This window comes from Rhinichthys klamathensis, unplaced genomic scaffold (assembly GCF_029890125.1).
Source record: "Rhinichthys klamathensis goyatoka isolate OS25496 unplaced genomic scaffold, OSU_Roscu_1.1 h1tg000022l_1, whole genome shotgun sequence".
Lineage (NCBI taxonomy): Eukaryota > Metazoa > Chordata > Actinopteri > Cypriniformes > Leuciscidae > Rhinichthys > Rhinichthys klamathensis.
The window spans coordinates 429,227-450,193 of record NW_026606573.1 but is presented as its reverse complement, the minus strand read 5'-3'; the positions used below and the strand labels follow the sequence as shown (position 1 = coordinate 450,193).

The 20,967-nt window shown below is 37.3% G+C and overlaps 2 protein-coding genes across 3 annotated transcripts in view; one reads left to right on the top strand and one right to left on the bottom strand.

Moving 5' to 3' along the window:
- Nucleotides 1–3,457: 3,457 nt before the first annotated feature.
- The window catches only part of kcnq1.1 (potassium voltage-gated channel, KQT-like subfamily, member 1.1), a 38,784-nt gene continuing 21,274 nt past the window's right edge, over nt 3,458–20,967 (top strand). For both annotated transcript variants that reach the window (XM_056242352.1, XM_056242343.1), the window contains exons 1-2: nt 3,458–3,953; nt 9,376–9,466. In XM_056242352.1, the coding sequence (XP_056098327.1) occupies nt 3,679–3,953; nt 9,376–9,466 (366 nt within the window). In that variant the 5' untranslated portion in view covers nt 3,458–3,678. The remainder of the gene's footprint in view (nt 3,954–9,375; nt 9,467–20,967) is intronic.
- Nucleotides 12,429–14,320, bottom strand: LOC130077218 (uncharacterized). The gene is made up of 2 exons (XM_056242385.1): nt 13,802–14,320; nt 12,429–13,569 (listed from the first exon to the last, which is right to left on the bottom strand). Exons 1-2 carry the CDS (start codon nt 13,827–13,829, stop codon nt 12,557–12,559), a joined length of 1,041 nt encoding a protein of 346 aa, XP_056098360.1. The 5' UTR covers nt 13,830–14,320; the 3' UTR covers nt 12,429–12,556.

The window sequence follows — 20,967 nt, the reverse complement described above, 5'->3', positions numbered from 1 at the left end:
CTTTATGTGTACAGATGTGACGTAATGACGCAAAGACATGCTCGAATCTCCCGCGGAAATCCACCAGTACCACTGGAATTAAAAACATTATTACAAGCTTACCGCTTTGAATCGAGCTAAGGCAAGCAGAGAGTTTTGAACACTGGCTGGTTATGTATTTTCTCAAATATGTATTTGGGATAATTTTTAACCCAAAAAAAGCTACGGACTGCAGCTTTAAGTTTATAAAGCGATGAGAATACTTTTTGTGTGCAAAAAACCCCCCAAAATACCGACTTTATTCAACTATTCATTTTCTTCTGTGTGGGCCTCTGAGTGAGTTTACGAGAGCGTCACGACGCATGCGGGAGAACTGAGAAGATGACGCTCACGATCATTTGATGGGAAAGTGTGAAAGGTAAGCAATTCATTTTGCGGCATTGGTAAGGCACTTTTACGTTTTCTCGTTGGTTTCTCACGATTCGGACATCCAGGAAATGCACACTTTAGAACCATTGAACCAATGTTTTTTCTAACTTTTCTGGGCCGGCAGAATGAAATTACATAGAAGCCTGTGAAGGAGTGAGCCAGCTCTCAGATTTCATAAAAAATATCTTAAATTGTGTTCCGAAGATGAACGAAAGTCTTACGGGGTTGGAACAACATGGGGGTGAGTAATTACTGACAGAATTTTCATTTTTGGGTGAACTAACCCTTTAAGTAAGTGCGAAAGTACAGATACCTTACAGCAAAAATGACTCCACTACTAGTTACAAGTCACCAATTCCTATTGAGTAAAAGTCTTGGAGTATCTGATTTTAACAGTGCTTAAGTGTTTTACTCGTATTGAATGTAGGCTCAAAGATGTACTAGTCCTCAACACTTAAAAGACATGCCAGTTAAAAAAAAAAAAGAAAAAAAAGAAACAGTTGATTTGTGAGGAGAGCAATCATTATTTTCTAAAATAAAAATAAAACTGAACACCTCAATATTGCAATAAATCAAAGTCGACACAACAGCTTTTAAACAAACACTCAAGTATCAGTTAAGCTCAAGTGCTCAAAAAGGCATTTGTAAACAAATATCCTTCAAAAAATGTCTCTTCAATATAACAAATAATTAAACTAATGTTAAGTCAAATGAAACAGTCAAAGCCTACTTTCAATGGACGTCATCTGCCTCATTACCAGCTGCAGCTATGTCCTTGCCTCGTATATAAAATACGATATGATGAAATATGTGATTCAACCACCACCTGCTAATGCACTTGCATTCGTAGCCTTGTTGACAAGATTGGGTAAGTGAAAAATGTACAAGTTATAGTACCTTTAATGCCCTTTAGGTGGTGATATTGCTCCTTTTGTAGCAGAAATAAATTGCTGCAGAAAAAGTTAGGTGCTATGCAAAATGTATGGATTGCATTACTCATCACAAAAGTATTGGAGTAAAGAGTACATAGGCTACTTATTCAAAAATGTAGTCAAGTGGAGAGTAAAAGTTTCTAATATATTTTATACTCAGTCAAACTACAAAGTAGCCAAAAATATACTTAAAGGGGTGGTTCAGAATTTTGGACATCGGGCCTCATTTCCAAGTTAGCCTTAGTGTTATTTATCAGTGGAGACAGTTTAAAAAAAAAATTTCATCCAGTCGTTCCAGTTGCATAGTTCGCCGGTGCTAGGCTAGCGCGAGTCAACGGTAACTACTAGCCTGCCATTACAAACAGTTTTACCCACTCCACAGTACACCAAAAGCAAAAAGATTATAACGCCAGACTATCGATGTAAATGTCTGTTGAGAGAATAATGTTAGAAATCAAACTACCCTTTCATCGCATTGCAATACTTAGGCCTATACTTTGTTCCCTGTATTTATTAGCGCAGTCTACAACAGCGGCGGAGTGATATTAAGTTACCTCGGCAACCGAGAGAGGTAGTGAGAGAGAGAGGCAGAGAGAGGTAGTACAGGTAGTCCCGACTGTAGTGGGCTTCTGTTCTGTGTTTACTTTTCGGCGCAGTACTACTAACCAGAGCAAAGTAAAATTCCACCGCTGCTGAGAAACTAGTTCCTGTAAATGTATTGCGATCATTGAGATGCAAGAGTAGTTTGATTTTTAACATTATTCTCTTAACAGACATTTTCATCGATAGTCTGGCGTTATAATTGTGGGTAAATTGTGGAGTGGGTAAAACTGTTTTTTTTTTAACAGTAAAACTGCAGGCTAACAGTTACCGTCGACTGGCGCTAGCCTAGCACCGGCAAACTATGCAACTGGAACGACTGGATTTTTTTTGTTGAAAACTGTCTCCACTGATAAATAACTCTAAGGCTAACTTGGAAATGAGGCCCGATGTCCAAAATTCTGAACCACCCCTTTAAGTGCTTTAATTATGAACTCCAGCATTTTACACCACTGCCCCACAGTCATTCTTCTCATGCAACTCTGAAAAAGCACATACAGAGATCCCTCAATAGCATCAACAGGAAGAGATCATCAAGTTCTCTGACCTTATAGCAAGTCTGGTCATTGTCTGCACTCTGCAGTACTGAAAGTATTTGAGGATAAGCTATGTTCATGATCTCTGCCTTCATCTCTCTCTGGCCTATCTTAATATCTACTTGACAACAGTATCTGTCATCACTTCACTTCCATGTGACAGTATTTGAAACCTGTGTCTCAGTAAATCAATACCTTCCTGACATCTCAAGGGTGAGGCAGCAATTCAAGGTCATGCTGAATGAAACTGCACCTTCACCTTTGTTTAAACATACATGCCCGCTAACTTTTTTTTACTCACTAAAGTTTTTTAAATGTTCATCTGGCTCTCAATCATTCCAATACCAAGAGTTTTGACTTTATACTGACATATGAATGCATGATATGTGCGACTATCTGCTGTCATTTCACACCAAAGCGGTCTATCTTTTTCTACTTTTTGTCCATGTCTTTCTCCATCTCGTAGTACACACGTCCACAAAACAAATTGTTAGATTCATGTAATTGTTTTTTCGACGTTTTGTGCTTTTTCTAGTTTAAGATGGTATGTGGGTTTATCTGTAAAGTGAGAAATGAGGGGGGAAAAGTTTTATAAGTGAACACATTTTTATTAGCAACTCAGTTAATTGCTTGACACAGCTGGTCATGTGATCTCAACATGGCGCTGCCCACTAGGGCGACCCACTCCATCTAGAATCTAGATACAACCCTTTATTCTAGAAGACTAATTAATATTCATATTATAATATTATATTTTTATATTATAATATTAATATTATAATAATATTTTTATTGCATTGAATTCAGTCTACAGAAACGCACTAGAATACTACACTATATTGATATTGAGTAATCCCTAATTTACCTTTGTTGGCGATGGCATGTGCTTCCTGGTACGTCACTCACTGTTGCGTTATGAGTATTTATGTATGTGGTAGACACAGTCAAGTGATGGGCTGCTTCAGTCGTTATGTTGCCTACTTCTCTGCCAGCTGCACTTCACTCTCAGATGCTGCTGTTCACCATGAAACACGAATGAAGCGATGCAAAAAGTGCTTTCTACATTTTTTGAGCGCAAGAAAAGCAAGGAATAAAGACAACCTGGACCAAGTCATCTGTCACTGTTGCCGTCACACCAAAAGTTGATATAGTTTTAAATTGGGTGCAGAGATCAGGCGTGAAAGTCTCTACTCAGTAGCAACATGACCTCTCCACCTCACAGTACAGCGTCAGAGCCTTCATGGACTATTGGACCTGCAGAACTGGAGATGAACGAAAGTCCGCACATGCGAAACGAAAGTGTGCGGTTCGGCAGGACCTCAGTGATCACTCAGCGCCAGGCATCTCACCTCCATCCCCGCATGTCCGTGTACAGCGCAACCCGTCCCACACTCTCTAGGTCCTTCTTTCAAGGACGTGTATATAATTTCTTGGAGAGACCAACGGGTTGGAAATGCTTTGTGTATCATTTTACAGTGTGAGTACCGGTATTTTATTCTGATTGTTACAGAGAATGAGAAATAGTCTACAACGTCATCATGCCATATTTTTAGATTAAGAAATACGCCTATTTATGTTTAAAATTTGATAATTTTTATAAAATGTTTGATAATAGTATTTTTTTTTTCACTTTTTGCATGACACAATCCCTTTAGTGCAGCACTTCATCATACAAAAACTACACTTTATTAATATATTAAAAAATGTATTCATTGCACTGCAGTTTACTGCATTTATTTTCAACATAAAACTCATTGATGTTTTGTTTCTATTAAGGTTTTACTGGTGTATTAAGTGAAAACTAAAGAAAGAGAATGATACCCTGTATAAAAAAGGTTATTGTAATACCAAAAAATTGCCAAAGCTTTTTTGACTTTGGAATGAATATACTTTATTGTCTAGGAGGTAATTGTTAGCAAAAGTAAAATTACTTGAATTATTATCAAATTAATGTATATTAAAGTATATGATAAGTTATTAAGGGGTCTATGTAAATAGTTCCCTTTATTTACATGGTTTTACATTTGTTTCAGTATTATGTGCTGCTACATCTATGAGGAATGTCCATAAATGAGTGCATGCCTTAAGCCTGGTGCACACTGTACAATTTTTAATAGTGCTTTAAGACTGTTGCTTGTCAGACTGTACAAACGTTATCCCCGCCCGCTGTAAGCCATGTCACACAGTAGGATCTCAGACAGTTGTCATTCATGTCAGACTGTACAGCAGTCAAGACACATAAAAAATGGAAGAAGACATAAGAAGACTCATCCAGAGTTGTACAACATCAATCCGTGATGCGTTCGTTGACTGTGAGCTGCTTTTACATGCAGGATAGAAATGGTGGCTAGCAAACAAAAACAATCTCTAGCTTTAATTTGGATCATGGCTTGTCTTGAAAAGAAAAATGGAAAAAAAGCGAAGACGATGTGTGTGGAGCAAGTGGTGATTTGTTGTTGTCTCAGTAATTGCGTCATCAGGTTCTGCTCTCATTGGTTTTTGATTTGACGGTTGTCGTAGGAGAAGCCACTCTGCAGGACTGTGCGTCAAATCTTCTGACACTGCCATCATTCAGATTTTGACCTAGGATCACAAGGATATTTTAGGATTTTCAACATTTGTCTTTCAACATTTAGGATTTTCAACATTGTCTCATATTTTAGGATGACAACATTTGTCATTTTCAACATTTGAAAGCAATGTGCTGGTAGTTCTCATCTAAAGAGATGACATCACATGAGTAGCCTACTCATTACATGAATAAACACTCAAACGGTGACCTCAACACTTGATACATGAAACACAGCAAGTTCCTGTAATTCAAACAGTAGAGCAAGATCCTTGGAACGCACGAATTAACACAAAAGGTGTACTTTAAATTCAATGTAAGTTGCTTTGAATAAGAAGACAACAAATGGCAAGTGATCAAACAATGCAACCATATTAATTAATCATGCCCTAGTGCATGATATTGTCACAGTTATGCTTAGTTTTGGTTTCGTTTTCTATCAGTCGGTTTAATCACCTGTTTACCTGTGTTGGTTTGTTCCTCTTTTCCCGCCATAATCAGTTTGGATATTCATTTAATCATCACAGCTGTTCATTATTTAGTTCATCACCATGAGTATTAAAGTTCCTCACCGTCACTCATTTTTGGTCCGGTATTGTTTGTGCATGGCACACTGTTTCTAGTTGTTGACTTATGTTTAATGAAGACTGTCGTTATTTGTACCTTCCTCTTCATCGTTGGACTTAAACTGTGACAGAGTGAAGAGGGCAAATGGAACTAAACCATTAAAAAAATGTGCATTAATCTACCTAACTTACAATTCTTGTTGGTTTGGTTTAACCTAGATTCGAGAGTTATGTCCTTATCCCAATTCTCTCTCCAAGCCTTGCTTTATGTACTACACTTTACTAAAATAAAAAGTAAAAGCTGAAAGTCCATAAAATAAAAAAACAATCAGATTATGTTGTATTATAAAAGCAGCTTTGAGATGCATTAGTTGAGCTTCTGTAAACTGCTATAATTTTGTAATAGTAGCCTAAGTAACAAAAAAAAACAAAAAAAACTCAAAATCAAGTAAATCAATCTTTGGCTGTATGGCTTTGTCTAGTATGAACTGATCTAAGCATCATTATTACAGTGTAATGAATAAAAAGGATGCTTTGCAGCAGAATGTAGCTGTTTTGTAATTGTCAAAATGACTCAACTCATTGGGACCTTTCATGGTCTATATCTCTAGCAGGAGAGGAGGTGATAGTGGGCAGCTAAACTTGGCTGCAGAGGTGACTGTGTTCAGCAGGGGCCCTGTGGGTTTGGTAACCCTGTGACTCAGTGGTGTTGGGCAGAGATGCCAAGAGAACATGGGAATCTGAGTGTTAGGGTGTCAGATGCTGCATCACTGTACAAAAACTGTAAAAGATCGTGGATCATTTAAATGATACTTTGGTTTTATGTGTTTGTAAGAATGACGAGCATGAGGCCGAGGGTTGGAGGTTAGTCTGTAATTAACTGGTGGCTTGTCATAGCATATGCGCTTTATTCAAAGTGATTTACGGTGTACTAATATTGTGATGGTCCCTATGGAGCAAATTGAGGTTAATTGCCTCGCTTAAGGGCACAAGTGGACTCTCCGGGCTGCTCAGTGCATAATTCATCCCCACCTGTTGCCTTAGTGTATGGCCTTGAGCACTAGTTGACCACACTGTCATCCGCAGCAGGAAATTGAGGAGTCTCGCCTGAATACGAAAGCGTTATGGAAGTGTGTGTGTAGGAGGCAGGGTATGTTAGCCAAGAATGTGCACATGCTTATCACTGCTTCAAAGACTGCAAAGCCATGGGGGAATGAAAGGCACTTATCGTCAAGTGTGAACCTTGTTTGTGAACATGTGCACATGCTGTTGGAAAAACTAGTATTTGTGCTCCATACAATTTTATTGTTTTCTGCACAGCAGTGTATGTGAATGAAATGTCTTTCGATGTCATGTAATCTTTACTAAGCACATCCATCCATCCATAATCTGTCCTTCCATTCATCCATCAACCCTTCCATCCATCCATCTTTCTAACTGTCTGTTTCATCTCTCCGTCCATCTATCTGTCTGTCTGTCTATCTATCTCTCTACCTGTCTGTCTGCATATCTATCTATCTATCTATCTATCTATCTATCTATCTATCTATCTATCTATCTATCTATCTATCTATCTATCTATCTATCTATCTATCTATCTATCTATCTATCTATCTATCTATTTGTTTCAAACTGGCAAACTTCAAGGCTTTTTAAACAATTTCAAAACTTTAAAACAATTTAGGCTTTTTCAAGCCAAAAACTTTAATTTTCTGGTTCAAAATGACGGTTATTTCTTTGAATTTAACTTCAAGAATTCCTGTAGCTGAAACAGCAGAGCACGGTCACGGGTTTAAAAAATGGGTTTGATATCCCTTGAATGCATTGTAAGTCACTTATCTATCTGCCCAAGATGCAGTGTTCAATTTAACCTAACATCCTTACACTCAAATTCGGATTTCAATTATGCATCATGTTTGCTACTTCAATTCAAATGATATTGGGACTGAATTGGAATTTAAAAGGCATTCTGAATTTGATTCTGAATGCTGCACAATGCTGATAAATACTTATTTTCAGAACACTACTATACAGCTACATACAAGAGACACCAGTGAAGAGGCAAATATTTATAGGGATTCCAAATATTATTTATCAAAACTGCTCAAATATTATAAATTTCAGTGATTTCTGCAGGTATGAATAGTTAAAATGGCCTCATGCAAATTTGATTCTGTTTAGATCCAGTCCTCAAAATACGATTTCTCATTGCCCTGATTATTTTCTGTTTATTTTATCTCTAATTGCTGTGAGCTGTGCTGTGTTTATTATCCCTGACTAACCGCAGGCGGATCAATTATTTGTTGCATTGTACATGTTATTTGTACAATTATTTGTGTTTATTGACATGTAACTTCTCTCACAGACTGCTTGCGTCAGGTTCAAGGTCATTCAGTAGTAATAATTACATAATAAGATAGATATTTGTCAGGCAGCCATCGGTTATATGTGTATGTTTACCTACATCTCTGGTCCCTCCCTCTGAATTTGTGATGACAGGCAACAGCTGGACACTGTTTGTCTGGCAGCTGGGTTTCATACCTCTTGGTGTTTCATTTTTATTGTTAATGCAGTCAGACTGATGAATTATTGAGCTGATAGAGCAGTTGTAATGGGTTAAGCATCATTGCCAAAAACAAACACGGAGAAATAGCTGTTGCTGCATATTAGCGATGTGCATTTCAGAGAAGATTAAAACACATTTTTAATTACAAGATTAAATGTATTCCTAATTAAATCAGTAGATGACTTTCACACCTGATGTACCAACAAACTGTTTTTGTCTTCTCCTACATATGCTGTTGGAAATTATGATTACTTTATGTTGGCAATTATGATTACTAAATTAAAACAAATAAACAAGTTTAAAGCAGAGAATATACTATTTGCATAGTTGTCTGTGAACAAACTCTCTTTTCTCTCCAAAATAGCATTTTTTTTTTTTGTCTCAACTTTGTTTGTTTAAACTGAGAGTACACATGATGTGTTTAATCTAGAGTATTACTGTAGATTCTGCAAGGGTGTAGAAACTGAACCCTTTATAGAATATTTTTTTGGCATGTTCTGATTTCTTTGAACAGACTATTATAGTCTGTGAATCCGAGAAAAGATACATTTCCTAAACTTAGTTGCTTATTAGCATGCATATTACTAGGATATTGGCTGTTTATTAGTACTTATAGAGCACATATTAATGCCTTATTCTGCATGACCATAATCTACAACCTGTAATCTATACCCCATACCTAAACTTAACAACTTACTAACTATCAATAAGCAGTAATTAAAAGTTTATTTAGACAAAAGTTGTAGTTAATTAGTTAAGAATTTAGTTAAGAATTGCACCCTAAACTAAAGAGTGATGAAGAAAGTATCTATTTAAACACACACTCTCTCTCTCTCTCACTCTCTCTCTCACACACAATTTCAATGTTTTTTTGGGACTTAGATATAATTATGTCTATACTGTACATACTGTATATTCTATCACCTAACCCTAAACCTACCCATCACAGAAAACTTTTTTTTACATTTTCAAAAAAAATAAAATAAAAAGAAATCTCACTATCATCAGTATGATTTTTAAGCTGATTTCCTCATGGGGACCAAAAATATCCCCACGAGGACAAAGATTTTGGATATTGACATCTTTGTGGAAGCATTTTGTCCCCATAACTAGGGTTTACCAGCACCACACACACACACACATTTTAGTATTTAAATGTTAAAATGGCATATTGACATTTCTTCCTTTCCCCCTGCAGATTCCTCATTGTGCTTTCTTGCCTGATCCTCAGTGTGCTGTCCACCATTGATGAGTATCAAACACTGGCTAATAAAACACTATTCTGGGTGGTGAGTCTCACTGCTTTAGACTTACAGTGTGTCTATTTTTTTATATGAAACTAAATTATTGTGCTGCTTTTTAAGGGTTATAATAGGCCAATTATATGTTTGTAAACATTCGGGATGCGCGCGCAACATGGTTGCAGAAGAGAGAGCGCGGGAGAGGAGTTAGCTAGCAAAATAATACGTTACGTTATACACATAGTAGTTAGATATCAACATTACATTTTATATTGATTAGATGGTACATATTTAAAATGTTCTCCGCGTACTACAACAGCTTGTCGCCCAGCGATAAGAACTGTTATTCAGCTAAGCTTACCTTAATGAGTGGGATACGTCTTACAGATCCGTTTGCCATAGAGCCTTGTCAATGGTCAAACGACGAAACGAAATGGCCAAGCATTCAGTGGCCAGAAATATATAATTACCTGATCGACACTCCAAGTGTTTATACCCAGGAGAAGTTGAAAGCGTACAAATCTCTTGATGCCTATAATTTTGTTCTGTGTGGTCATGTCCAAGACATACAACTTCATGATTACAAAGTTCAAAACTTCGTTGTGCTTAAGACGGAGGTTCTGCCTAGTCAAAGACAGGGTAAGAAGACGGAGTTGTACAAGGCCTGGGTTATCGTCAACAAGACCAACAACTGTATTCTGACTGCAAACTGCACCTGTATGGCTGGGTATGTAACATAAGACATTTATGAAATATTACATTTTATTATTATTTATCCAACCCAGTATTTGTCAGTAAGATAATCTAACTCAATTTCACTGCTTATTTGCTGAAATCTTACAGCTGCTATTGACATGTATAGCCTAATGCACCACTTACACCAATGTGTTTCATTCATTAGATAGCTAGGAATAAATCATTTTGTGCAGGTTAGGGTCATGCTGCAGCCATGCAGCTGCCCTTATGTTTAAAGTTGAGCTGTGGGTCAGGATGGGAAAGACGGAGAAGTGTTGTACTTCAGGGACAAATATGTGGCTCCACTCATCCAAGAGAGAGGTGAAGCCAGCCAGACTGAGTAAGATCAGCTTCAGAAAGCCTAAGAGGACAGACACCCAACTGCAGCCAGCCAGAGCAAAGCGTAGAAAGAACAATGTGAAAGGTAGACACAATCTGAATTTAGACAAGATCAGGCCATGTACATATAACAAGTTAACAGCAGGTATAAATGATCTATTTATAATCTTATATTTATAACTTTTTTTAAGCCATTACTATCACGTCATTCATATAAAAATGTTATAACCAGCACCAAGGTACCATTTATAACATATGTAACCAGCTGTAGTTGCAATTTGTATTAAAATAAGTTATCTAACTTATATTTTATTGTGTATTTAGAGCTGACAGATGAAGACATAGCATAATATATTTATAACCTTATATTTATAACTTTTTATTAAGCCATTACTATCACGTCATTCATATAAAAATGTTATAACCAGCACCATAACATATGTAACCAGCTGTAGTTGCAATTTGTATTAAAATAAATGTGTATTTAGAGCTGACAGATGAAGACATAGCAGATCTGAAAGTCTTGGCACCTAACGCAGCTGTGCTTACTAGCATGGACTTCAGTGACACTGATTCTGCATCCGAATCCGACACAGAGACCGGAGACCTGCCAGAGCCACTGGTAGCTCTGTATGATGTCACTCTGAGAGGCCTCTGCCCAAATAAAATACAAGAGAGAAGTGAAGATACCTTTGCAAAACTGGGGCGAGAATTAACTAACGAGCAGTGTGTGAACCTTGAGTTTACAACTAGAAACCAGTCCCAGTCTCAGGCCTGGCACACACACAGAACTGGCAGGATAACAAGCACAACCCTACATCGTGTCTGCACTGTAGAAACCGAAAAGGCAAAAACAAACCTTGTAAAACAGGTTATGCACTACAGCAATCAGGACTTGTCCCATGTCCCAGCAGTACTTTGGGGAAGAGATATGGAGGACACAGCCAGGAGACAATACACAGAAATAATGAAAACACAACATCACAACTTTGACGTGGAACTCTGTGGTCTTGTTGTGAGGTCTGACAAACCACATCTTGGGGCATCGCCGGATGGAATGGCACACTGTACCTGCTGTGGGAAAGCAGCTGTAGAGATTAAGTGTCCATACAAATACCGTGATGGTCTGATGGGAAGCAGTGAGGACACACAGTTCTGCTTAGACAAAGCACTACACCTAAAGAGGAATCATAAATACTATCATCAAGTTCAACTTCACATGTTTGTATGCAACATCCAGTACTGTGACTTCGTAGTGTGGACAAAGCAAGATGTCACTATCAATCGCATCAACAGAGATGAAGAAATGCTGCAAGCAGTCCTGCCGAAAGCTGAAGTGTTCTTCAAACAGTGTGTTTTGCCCGAGCTGTTAACGCGCCGCATGGATCCACTGATGCAAGCACCTACAGTCTGCCCACACTGTGAAAGACCAGACTTTGGGATGATGATTGACTGTGCAAAGTGCAAGAACCATTTCCACTACACATGCGCCAGAGTAAGGAGAAAGGTTGTGGAGTGGTACTGTGAACAGTGCAAAAATTAATGAGTCAGAATGAAGTGTAAATAGAAACAAATTATTTAATACACACTAGTATTTTACATCGAAGCACAATCAAATAAAAAAAATGTACAGCAATAATTATTACCAATATAATCAATTATAAATACATTAATATAATAATAATAAATATACTATAAAAATGTATACAGAAAATCTGATTATCTGTATTAATTGTTCTTCTATTTTATTTATGTTTTGGGTCTGCCCTTTTTTTTACTTGGCAAGGCTGCTATCACTATATCAGTTTGGTTTTGATAATACTGTTTTCTCTGACATTTTCATTTGGACTGTTAATATGTTTGTTTTGTTTTTTCAAATTAATTACATTTTTGTTGTTATTGTTAAAATTATTATATATATATATATTATATGTACATATGTATATTATTACTCATAGTCTATTAATGTAATTTACTTAATTGTTCAGTGATCCTTCTCTGTTTTGTTGCGGTCACCACCACCTAAAAAATAATAATTAAAAAAAAAAAGTTAACCACTCCAAGTTATCTTCTTGGGACTATGCATTTACAGAGGTTTGTTAATGCTCCACACACAATCACCATGTCATCTAAGAGGTCAACCTGTGTGAGTGGAATAACAGTTGTCAGAATTTTGAAGTTTTTCCATCTACCAATTACTCTTTCAATGTGTATTCTCACATTAGACAAACGCCTTGATGTGTCAACTTCTTGAGCAGAGAGCTGCTTCCTACCTTTGGTAAAGTGAGGGATCTTAAGGGTGGCACCGCGTGTGGCAAGCTCATCTCTGATGGTAAAACCACGATCTGCTAGAATCTCATCATTATGCTCTAGAAGGTCATAAAATCCAGACTCTGCTGTAATTTGTTTATCGGAAACACGCCCGCCCCAACCTGCCGACAGAAAAGTAATGGCTCCTGCAGGTGACATGCCAACTAAATATTTTACAGTGTTGTGGCTTTTATAAGTTGAGTACGTCTGGGCTCTGGAGGTTAAATTTGTGGGTCTGTTTATAAAAATTTCTGTGCAGTCAATAATGCACCTGCAACGCTTATATTTAGGTTTAAAACATTTTGGCATATTCTTTAATATTGCATACTTGCTTGGCCACTTAATGAGAGGTTTTAAAGTCGCAGACATGACAGGGAGCCAACTTCTCAAAATTTTCGAGACGTCACATTCTGTGACATTAAATCTAAAAGCAATATCCTTGTTGCTGAGTCCTAATCTTAGTTTCATTAGGGTAACTAATAGATGGTCCTCTAGGTTCATAGAGCTACGCACAACCTCTACACTGCCTTTAAGTTTCTGAATCAACCACTCAAAAATGACACTGGTCAGACCTGTGAAAAACAGAACATGCACCGCTTTGCTCTTGATAGAGCTAAAGGAAAACTGTGTTTTTCTGAGTGTTTCCTTTAGTTCCTCCTTCTCTGATTTCAGTTTGTTGATCTCTGAACGCAGGTTGACACACTCTGCAGAAAGTTGGCTGTACTTGAGTTTCAGCTCATCATGGAGAACCTTCGGGACTGTGGCTTCTGAAATACAGAGTAGATTGTTGTTGACTTCTAAAAGATGCACTGTTACTTGTTTTAGCTTAGATTTTCTCTATTATTTAATGTATATTTTCAGACAGCATGTGCTAAACAGAATCATTTTCAACTTTATTCACAACATAGTTATGCTGTATTGAAAAATGTATAAACAGGGTGACCTGATTCATCATAATAGTGACTGCCCTACATTAGTTAAAATGTTAGAAGTTCTTACCGATGAAAGGACCAGCACCAGGCTCCATTCTGCAGTCATCTGAGGACAGGCAAGCGGCTGAGGATTCTGATGCAACCTCATCTGTAACTTCTGTGGACAGGTGGATGTGATCTGTTGGTCTGTGTGTGGTTTCCTCTCTTGTTCTTTTCCTCTTAAATCTGATACTCAGAGAAGAGAGCAAGCAGTCAGGCCAAAATAGTTTAGTTGCTTGGTAGATCACAGAGGCTATCAGTTCCCCAAATGAAGTCAAGTGTAAATCACATAGAATCCCTCAAAGGACTTAACAAGAAAATGCAGACATAACAGAAACGATCTGGTCCAATAAATCCTCTTGGCAAAAATAATGTGACATTAAATTACTGGCCATAAATTCCCTGCTCTTCAATGCATGCAGAGAATGGATGGTGAGTAATGATGTGATCCCAGTGAGCAACTAAATGAGGTGAAAGTGACAATATTTACCTCTCAAGTTTTGCATCGCCTTTGTTTGCTTCACACTGGGTTGAGTAGGAAAAAACAGACGGGACAAAGTCAGGACTACTGAAGTCCACGGACACCTCTCCTGTACAAAAAAGTTAGGTCTGTTAGTGTTACAGTTAAATTTAGTCTGAGTTCGCTATAACCGCGTTATTAGCCAAATACTAAGTACATTTGCTAGATACTAGACCAGCTAGCTAACTGTCAGGTTAACTAACGTTACCTAGCAAGACAACGTAACGCAACTGAACAAAGGTAACGTTAAATTAGCTAGTAATTTAAGCTAGCTAGTCTCAAACTCATACATTGTTCGTTATTCTATTGTTAGATAAGTGTACTTAATACATCAGAGTTTTTGTTGTAAACTAAATCGAGTGATGATGTGGGTGATTTAGCGCAGCTTACCTGATATGAAGTGAGAACTGCAGAGTCGGGCGTTTTTAATTAGGTTGTCGTTCCAGTCGATTCTTCTGAGGGCTTGTAACCAAAGACGTCTGCGGTTGGCGTTAAAAGGAGTGTGAGTTGATGGTATTCGGTAAAACCTCAGACCTTTGTTTACAGATTTTCGATTCTGGCAACCCACTGCACAACACGACATTTTCCCGGGTTTGTTTCAGCGGCCAGCTTCTGCATCCGACATGCGCAGTTGCACCTGGGTGACGTCAGTGTGACGTAGTGTGATAATTCCCCTATACCTGGTGGCCTTGGACAATTGATTCAAATTTTCTGACCTGTAAACAGGCAGCATAAGTAGCAAACAGGCATATTGCATGGGGACATATTGCCAACTTTGACTGGACATTATGTCATAGATTTTATGTTCAAATTTAACATAGCCGCCCTCTTGGTGTAGCTCATGGTGTTCTCTGCCCTTGGTTTTATCCAGCAGAGGGCAGCAGTTCATCATTTTGTATGTTCCATTTGATGCAGTGGCTTTACATTGTTTGCCCCCCATCTAATGTAGAAAAAAGAAACACTCACATTATTTATGTTTATTCATTTAGCAGGTTCTTTTTTCAACGTGACTCAGAGACGGAGAAAAAACAAACAATTGAATGCAATGGAGCCAATAATTTTAGCAGTGGTTAATGCATGTATTGCTTTATTATATAAGGAAGAACTCTCCCAAAAATGTAAACTGTCATCATTTACTCACCTTTTTTATCTGTGGAACACAAGAATGAGGGATGAGAAGATTGTCAAGCTCCAAAAAGCACAGTAAACTATCCGTATGCCCTATTCCAGGTCTTTTGAAGTCATATGTTTAAGGAAGAGTTGCTATTCACTGATAATCTTGCTCTTTTTGCCATTCAAAAAGATTTTCTTGGGCAGCCCTCCTTACACTCCTTGCTTTAAGTACTAACACTGCCTTAATGAATTCAAGGCCTGATAACCCTCTCAGCAAACAGACACTGCAAAGTCTATATCACACAGGCAGCTCAATTCACAGAAGATGAAGGTGTTCTGTTGTCTAGAATGGCAGCTTGAGCTGGCATTCTTAAATCATTCTGTTTACTTTGTTCAATAATCCATAGCAGTGTTTCTGCTACGCATTAATTGCTTCAGGCCTTGTTAGCGCATCTGAGGCTTTGTTTTGATCAATATTCAGATCACAGTCTGTCGAGTAATTAATGTGCTCGCCGAAGCATTTCTCCTGACAGAGGCTTGGTTAAATATGAACTTAATCAATACCATCCTCAAAAACAATAGCTAGCATTTGTGTCGAAGGTCAAGAGCCTCAATGCCATATGTGCATATTAGTCAATGTTCCCCATGCAATATGCCTGTTTGCAAGCTTAGGCTGCCTGTTTACAGGCCGAGGAACAGAGACAAAAGAGAATCAATTGTCTTAGGATGGCAGAAAAAGGAGAAAGGGAGGGATAGAGATTATAACCCAGTGACTGCATGTCAGAGGTCAATCCGACCACCGGCTAATGGGATTAAATCTATGCTTCATGTTCATTAGCCGATGCCTCGCATCACAAGTTAATTCTGCAGAGTCTAGGGTTTGATGCAGAAAAGGCCATTTCGGATTAGATATCCGGCTGCAGCCCTGAGCTTAACCAAGCTTACAACAGGTGTTGTCTGTTGTGTGTTAAAAAACAATCATCCAAAATCAAATAGCATACGTTTAGGATGGGTAGATACTACAGTCACTTGAGGGAGCAGGGTGTTCTCACAGGAAGTAGAACACTTGTTTTAAGGGCTGAAACCTTGCGTTAGACCCAATCACCATGTCATCCCTACCCCCCTCGTTCACACCCTATTTTAATGAGGCACGGCCCTCTACATTGCGTCTCACAGCTGTTGAGGGAAACAAAAGCAGACTTGCCCCTTTCTACAGCTTTTCAAGACAGTCAAACTGCTCGCTAAGCCATGATCAAAATTTATGATTCTTTACAGCACATAAGATGTTTATGGGTCACAAACATATAAGAGTGTCCATGATAAAAAATAAATAAAAAACATCTTGTTTAAAACACATGTGCCAAGTTCTTTGCGATATAGTCTTTGTATTCATGTGGATAATTTAATATGGTGTTACCACATAATTATTGGTAACACTTTATAATACTGTTCCATCATTAATGTATAACTACACAGGGACAAATGAGTAATGCAATATTAACATTCTAGTAACTACTATACAAGAAACACTGATGTAAGTTGTAGTGCTCAGTTGAATGAGGTAGTTCACTATTAGCTAATCAATAACTACTATTTTTTCCATACCTCCCAGAGGACTACTAAGAATACAGATTCAAAATTAATGTGAATAATGCATAATGTATAATTAATTCTGAAGTAAAAACTTTAGAAGCAGTTACTATCCAAAATGTTACAAAAACCTCAAATGCTTACAATGACTTCAGTCAGTATTAGGGAGTGATCAGCCTTTTCACTTTAGTAAACTGATACAAATAATTAGTAATTCATTCTGAAGGATTTGATGATACTCGAGTCATCACTAGTGGGTTACCATGATCTTCTTTAGAACTAATTATACATTATGCATTATTCACATTAATTATGAACCTGTATCTGGGAGGTATGAAATAATAGTAGTTATTATTGATTAGTTAATAGTGAACTACTGCATTCAACTGAGAAGTATTATGGATTTGTTAATCATAGTTTATTGTTACTATTAGAATATTAATATTGCGTTCCTCATTTGTTCCTGTGTAGTTATTCATTAAAGACAGAACAGTGTTCTAATGTGTTATCTAATTATTATTTATTATTTTAGATATATTTTTTCATTGTAAAAAAATAATCAAGTTTTTTTGTGAGCCCACAACATAAAAAAGTCAAATTATCTGATATTTTAACCGATTTATTGATTTTGACACAGTTTACAAGGGTCCTCTCTTTGATATAATCAAAGTTTGATTTAGCGGACAAAGAGGTTTTGTATATTAATTAGCAGTGGAGCATTTTGTTGGGAAAAAAAATCTCTAAAATAATAATAAATGATTATCAAACTACTAAATAATGTTTTCTTTTCAAAAAAATTTTTTTATTGTGACATCAGAACAGTCCATGCCCCCAAATAAATATTAAAATATTTTTTTTTACACATTTAATTTTTTATGCATTTTTGAACAAATCAATAGGTAAAATGCATAATTTACCCCCTTTCTACTGGTATAGCAGAGGTAGGATATAATGGTTAAGATCCCAATTTTTTTTTTACTTTGAGTAAGTGCTTAAGTAAATTAAGCTAAAGCTTATCAGGCAAACCTTACTAAGTGCAAATTAATCATTAACTTAAATCAATTGTTCAACACTTTTTCCAGTGTCAGCCACTAATAGTCTTGATAGGCCCTGTTAATCTATATTAGCATGACATTGTTTTACAGTGAGCAAGGAGAGCTACTGCACATTAGCACCACTTACAGCCACACACATGCTGCTGACACTTATTAACTGAGCCTATTCTGAGAGGAAAAAAAGACTATTGTGCATGTCACACTTCTGGGGTGAAGCCTCAGAGATTGATCAATACCTGCGCAACAGTGGTAGGCGACAGAAGTCAGTCACACAGGACGTTACGCCACACACGGGTGCTGGAAGTCACACAGGACACTAGACTGACCCGACAGCACACACACTGAGAAATCCCTCACCCGAGGATTGTGTTCTCACATGCTTCCCTGTCCCCCAAAAAGTGTCATAGCTGTCACCAAACTTCCTCCATATGCTAAGTGTGCTAACACATCCTCAAGCTCTGTCTCTAGGTGTTGCGAGGAAAGTAGTCCTGCCACGGGGTGCTAACTCCTTCTCCAGGCAATTATCAGTTACAGATATAACCCTCCCCTAATTAGACAGAACACAGATGTCTCTCTCTTTGTCAGTGTTAACCAAGGCCCACCATGAATGGCTAATAAAACTGAAAACGAACAAAACCTATAATGATGAAATTTTCTATTTGAAAGCACCATGAATATGTAATGATCATTTATTGCTGTATTTTAACAATTTGCTGTAATGTTTTAACCCTGGGTCAAAAGAGCTTTTAGGCTTTTTGTGATTCGAGTAGCTAATAGAAACTAAACATTACCCAGTGCATTTTAGCTTTCTAAAAGCAAATTTTTGTGATTATTTGCGTGAAGGGATATTCACTGTTATGAGGTGAACCCACAAAGTTTTAAATGTTCATTTCTAACGCTGTGAGTGTTTGGACAAATCACCTTTATCTCATTTGCACTGATAAGACACTGCATCTAGTCAGTTACCCTCCCCCAACACAGTAGCTAATGCCTTTCTGTTGTGTGTGACAAGATGCAAAGGCCTGAGATAACAAATAAAACTGCGTACTTTTTCAAACAATGTTTTAATGCGTAACGTTTCAGTCAGAAGAGTTAAATAGTTCACCCAAAAATTAAAATTCTGTCATCATTTACTCACCCTCATGTCGTTCCAAACCTATACGAGTTTCTTTCTTCTGTTAAACACAGAAGAAGATATTTTAAAGAATGTTGATAACCAGACGGTTAACGGCACCCATGACTTCCATAGTATTTTTTTCGTACAGGTTTGGAACAACACGAGGGTGAGTAATTAATGAAAGAATTTACGTATTTGGGTGAAATAGCCTTTTAACTTCTTTCTTAAGAAAATGTTTGTGAATCTGGCCCCTGGTCTTTAATAATGTTCCCAAAATGTTAGCACAAAAACATTATTTATACATCGTTCATGAAACATTTTATTTGGACGGTAATGTAAAGTTCTTTTTTTAATGTTTCAGAACATACAAAAGAAACGTTTCCCCCATAATGTTGGCAATATATATATATATATATATATATATTAATGTTTTCTTAACGTTTAAATAACCCCCCAAAAAAGCTCTTTTAAATATTTTAAAAAACTGGACGTTTTTAATGTTCAGAGAACTTTTTTAGAAATAACATTTTCATAACTTAATTGGAACGTCAGCAAAATGGTCTTAGAACATATTTTTGTTAGCTGGTATGACTTTGAGTTCCTCTGCGGAACAGAAATTGTTGGGGGGGGGGGGGGGGGGGGTGTCCACTTTCTTTAGAATATTATCTTTTGTGTTCTGCAGAAGAAAGAAATTCATACAGGTTTGGAACAACATGATGACAGAATTTTCATTTTTGGGTGAAAATATCCCTTTAAGAACACATTAGTTCCTTTCAAATTCCCACTGTCACACCAATAATATATTTGCTTTGTGTCTTTTTAAGTGTTAGTTAATGCTATTATTTATTATCAGCCTTCAAGTGTTTGCTTTGGCTAGAGCACAAAAGGCTGGAGCAGAAAAAGTCTCTCAATGCCAAATCACGTGCTTCATAGTAAGTCCATTTTTAATATTTAATGTAATCTTATAAGATTGAGGACAAGGGTCAGCTGACCCTTGCTGTTATTACAGTGAACCCTTCCTCTGCTCACCCATAGCGACCGCATTCCAGCTGCGTTTTGGATGGGATATCTGATTGCCATGGTAACTGAGAGAGGCCCTTGCATCTGGGGTCCTGTTTCCTCTCACCCTATACCACCCCTCCCCAAAACTGATCCCATGGCCTCTGTCGCCCACTGGCCGTCCACCCAGACCTTTCATATGCCAGCTGGTCAGTGTGATCACAAGCCTAGATTTAATTAGATAGCACAGAGAAACCCGGAGCATGGAGACAACAGAATGGGCCTTGCTAATCTGACATACAGTTAGAGTGTTAGAAAAAAACATTTTATTTTTACTATTTAAAAAAAAGTTTAAATAGTATAAGTGTATGGTTAAGTTTAGGGGTTAGTATATTGCATCAACTTATTAACCATTTGATACAATATTAGTATATTGTATCAAATTGTTAAGTTCATAGTGTCAGCAGGGTTGAAATAAAAATGAAAAATAAAGGCAGGATCTAATCGCATGCGGTTCTTTAATCAAAACAAAGTCAAACTAACACATCTCCAAGAATACATGAAACAAAACACAGGAAACAACCACTTTAAGATAGATGAGATCTGACAAAGACTAAGGGGCTGTGTTTACGCGACACCGCTTTCAACTAAAACGTAAAACTTTGTATGTGTTTTGGTCGTTCATTTACACAACAACGTCGTTTTGGGTGCCTGAAAAAATAGTGGATCTCTGAAAACTATGATGTCATGCACATGCGTGTTCAATCTAGAGTGTTTCATCGCCATCTAACGGCTTGGCA

What these genes read in the sequence shown, in the direction of transcription:
- LOC130077218 (XM_056242385.1), bottom strand. Translation starts at nt 13,829, where the DNA reads ATGGAGCCTGGTGCTGGTCCTTTCATCG. An exon ending in TGGTGCTGGTCCTTTCATCG is followed by an intron (nt 13,570 to 13,801) that starts GTAAGAACTTCT and finishes TCTGTATTTCAG; the next exon opens with AAGCCACAGTCCCGAAGGTT.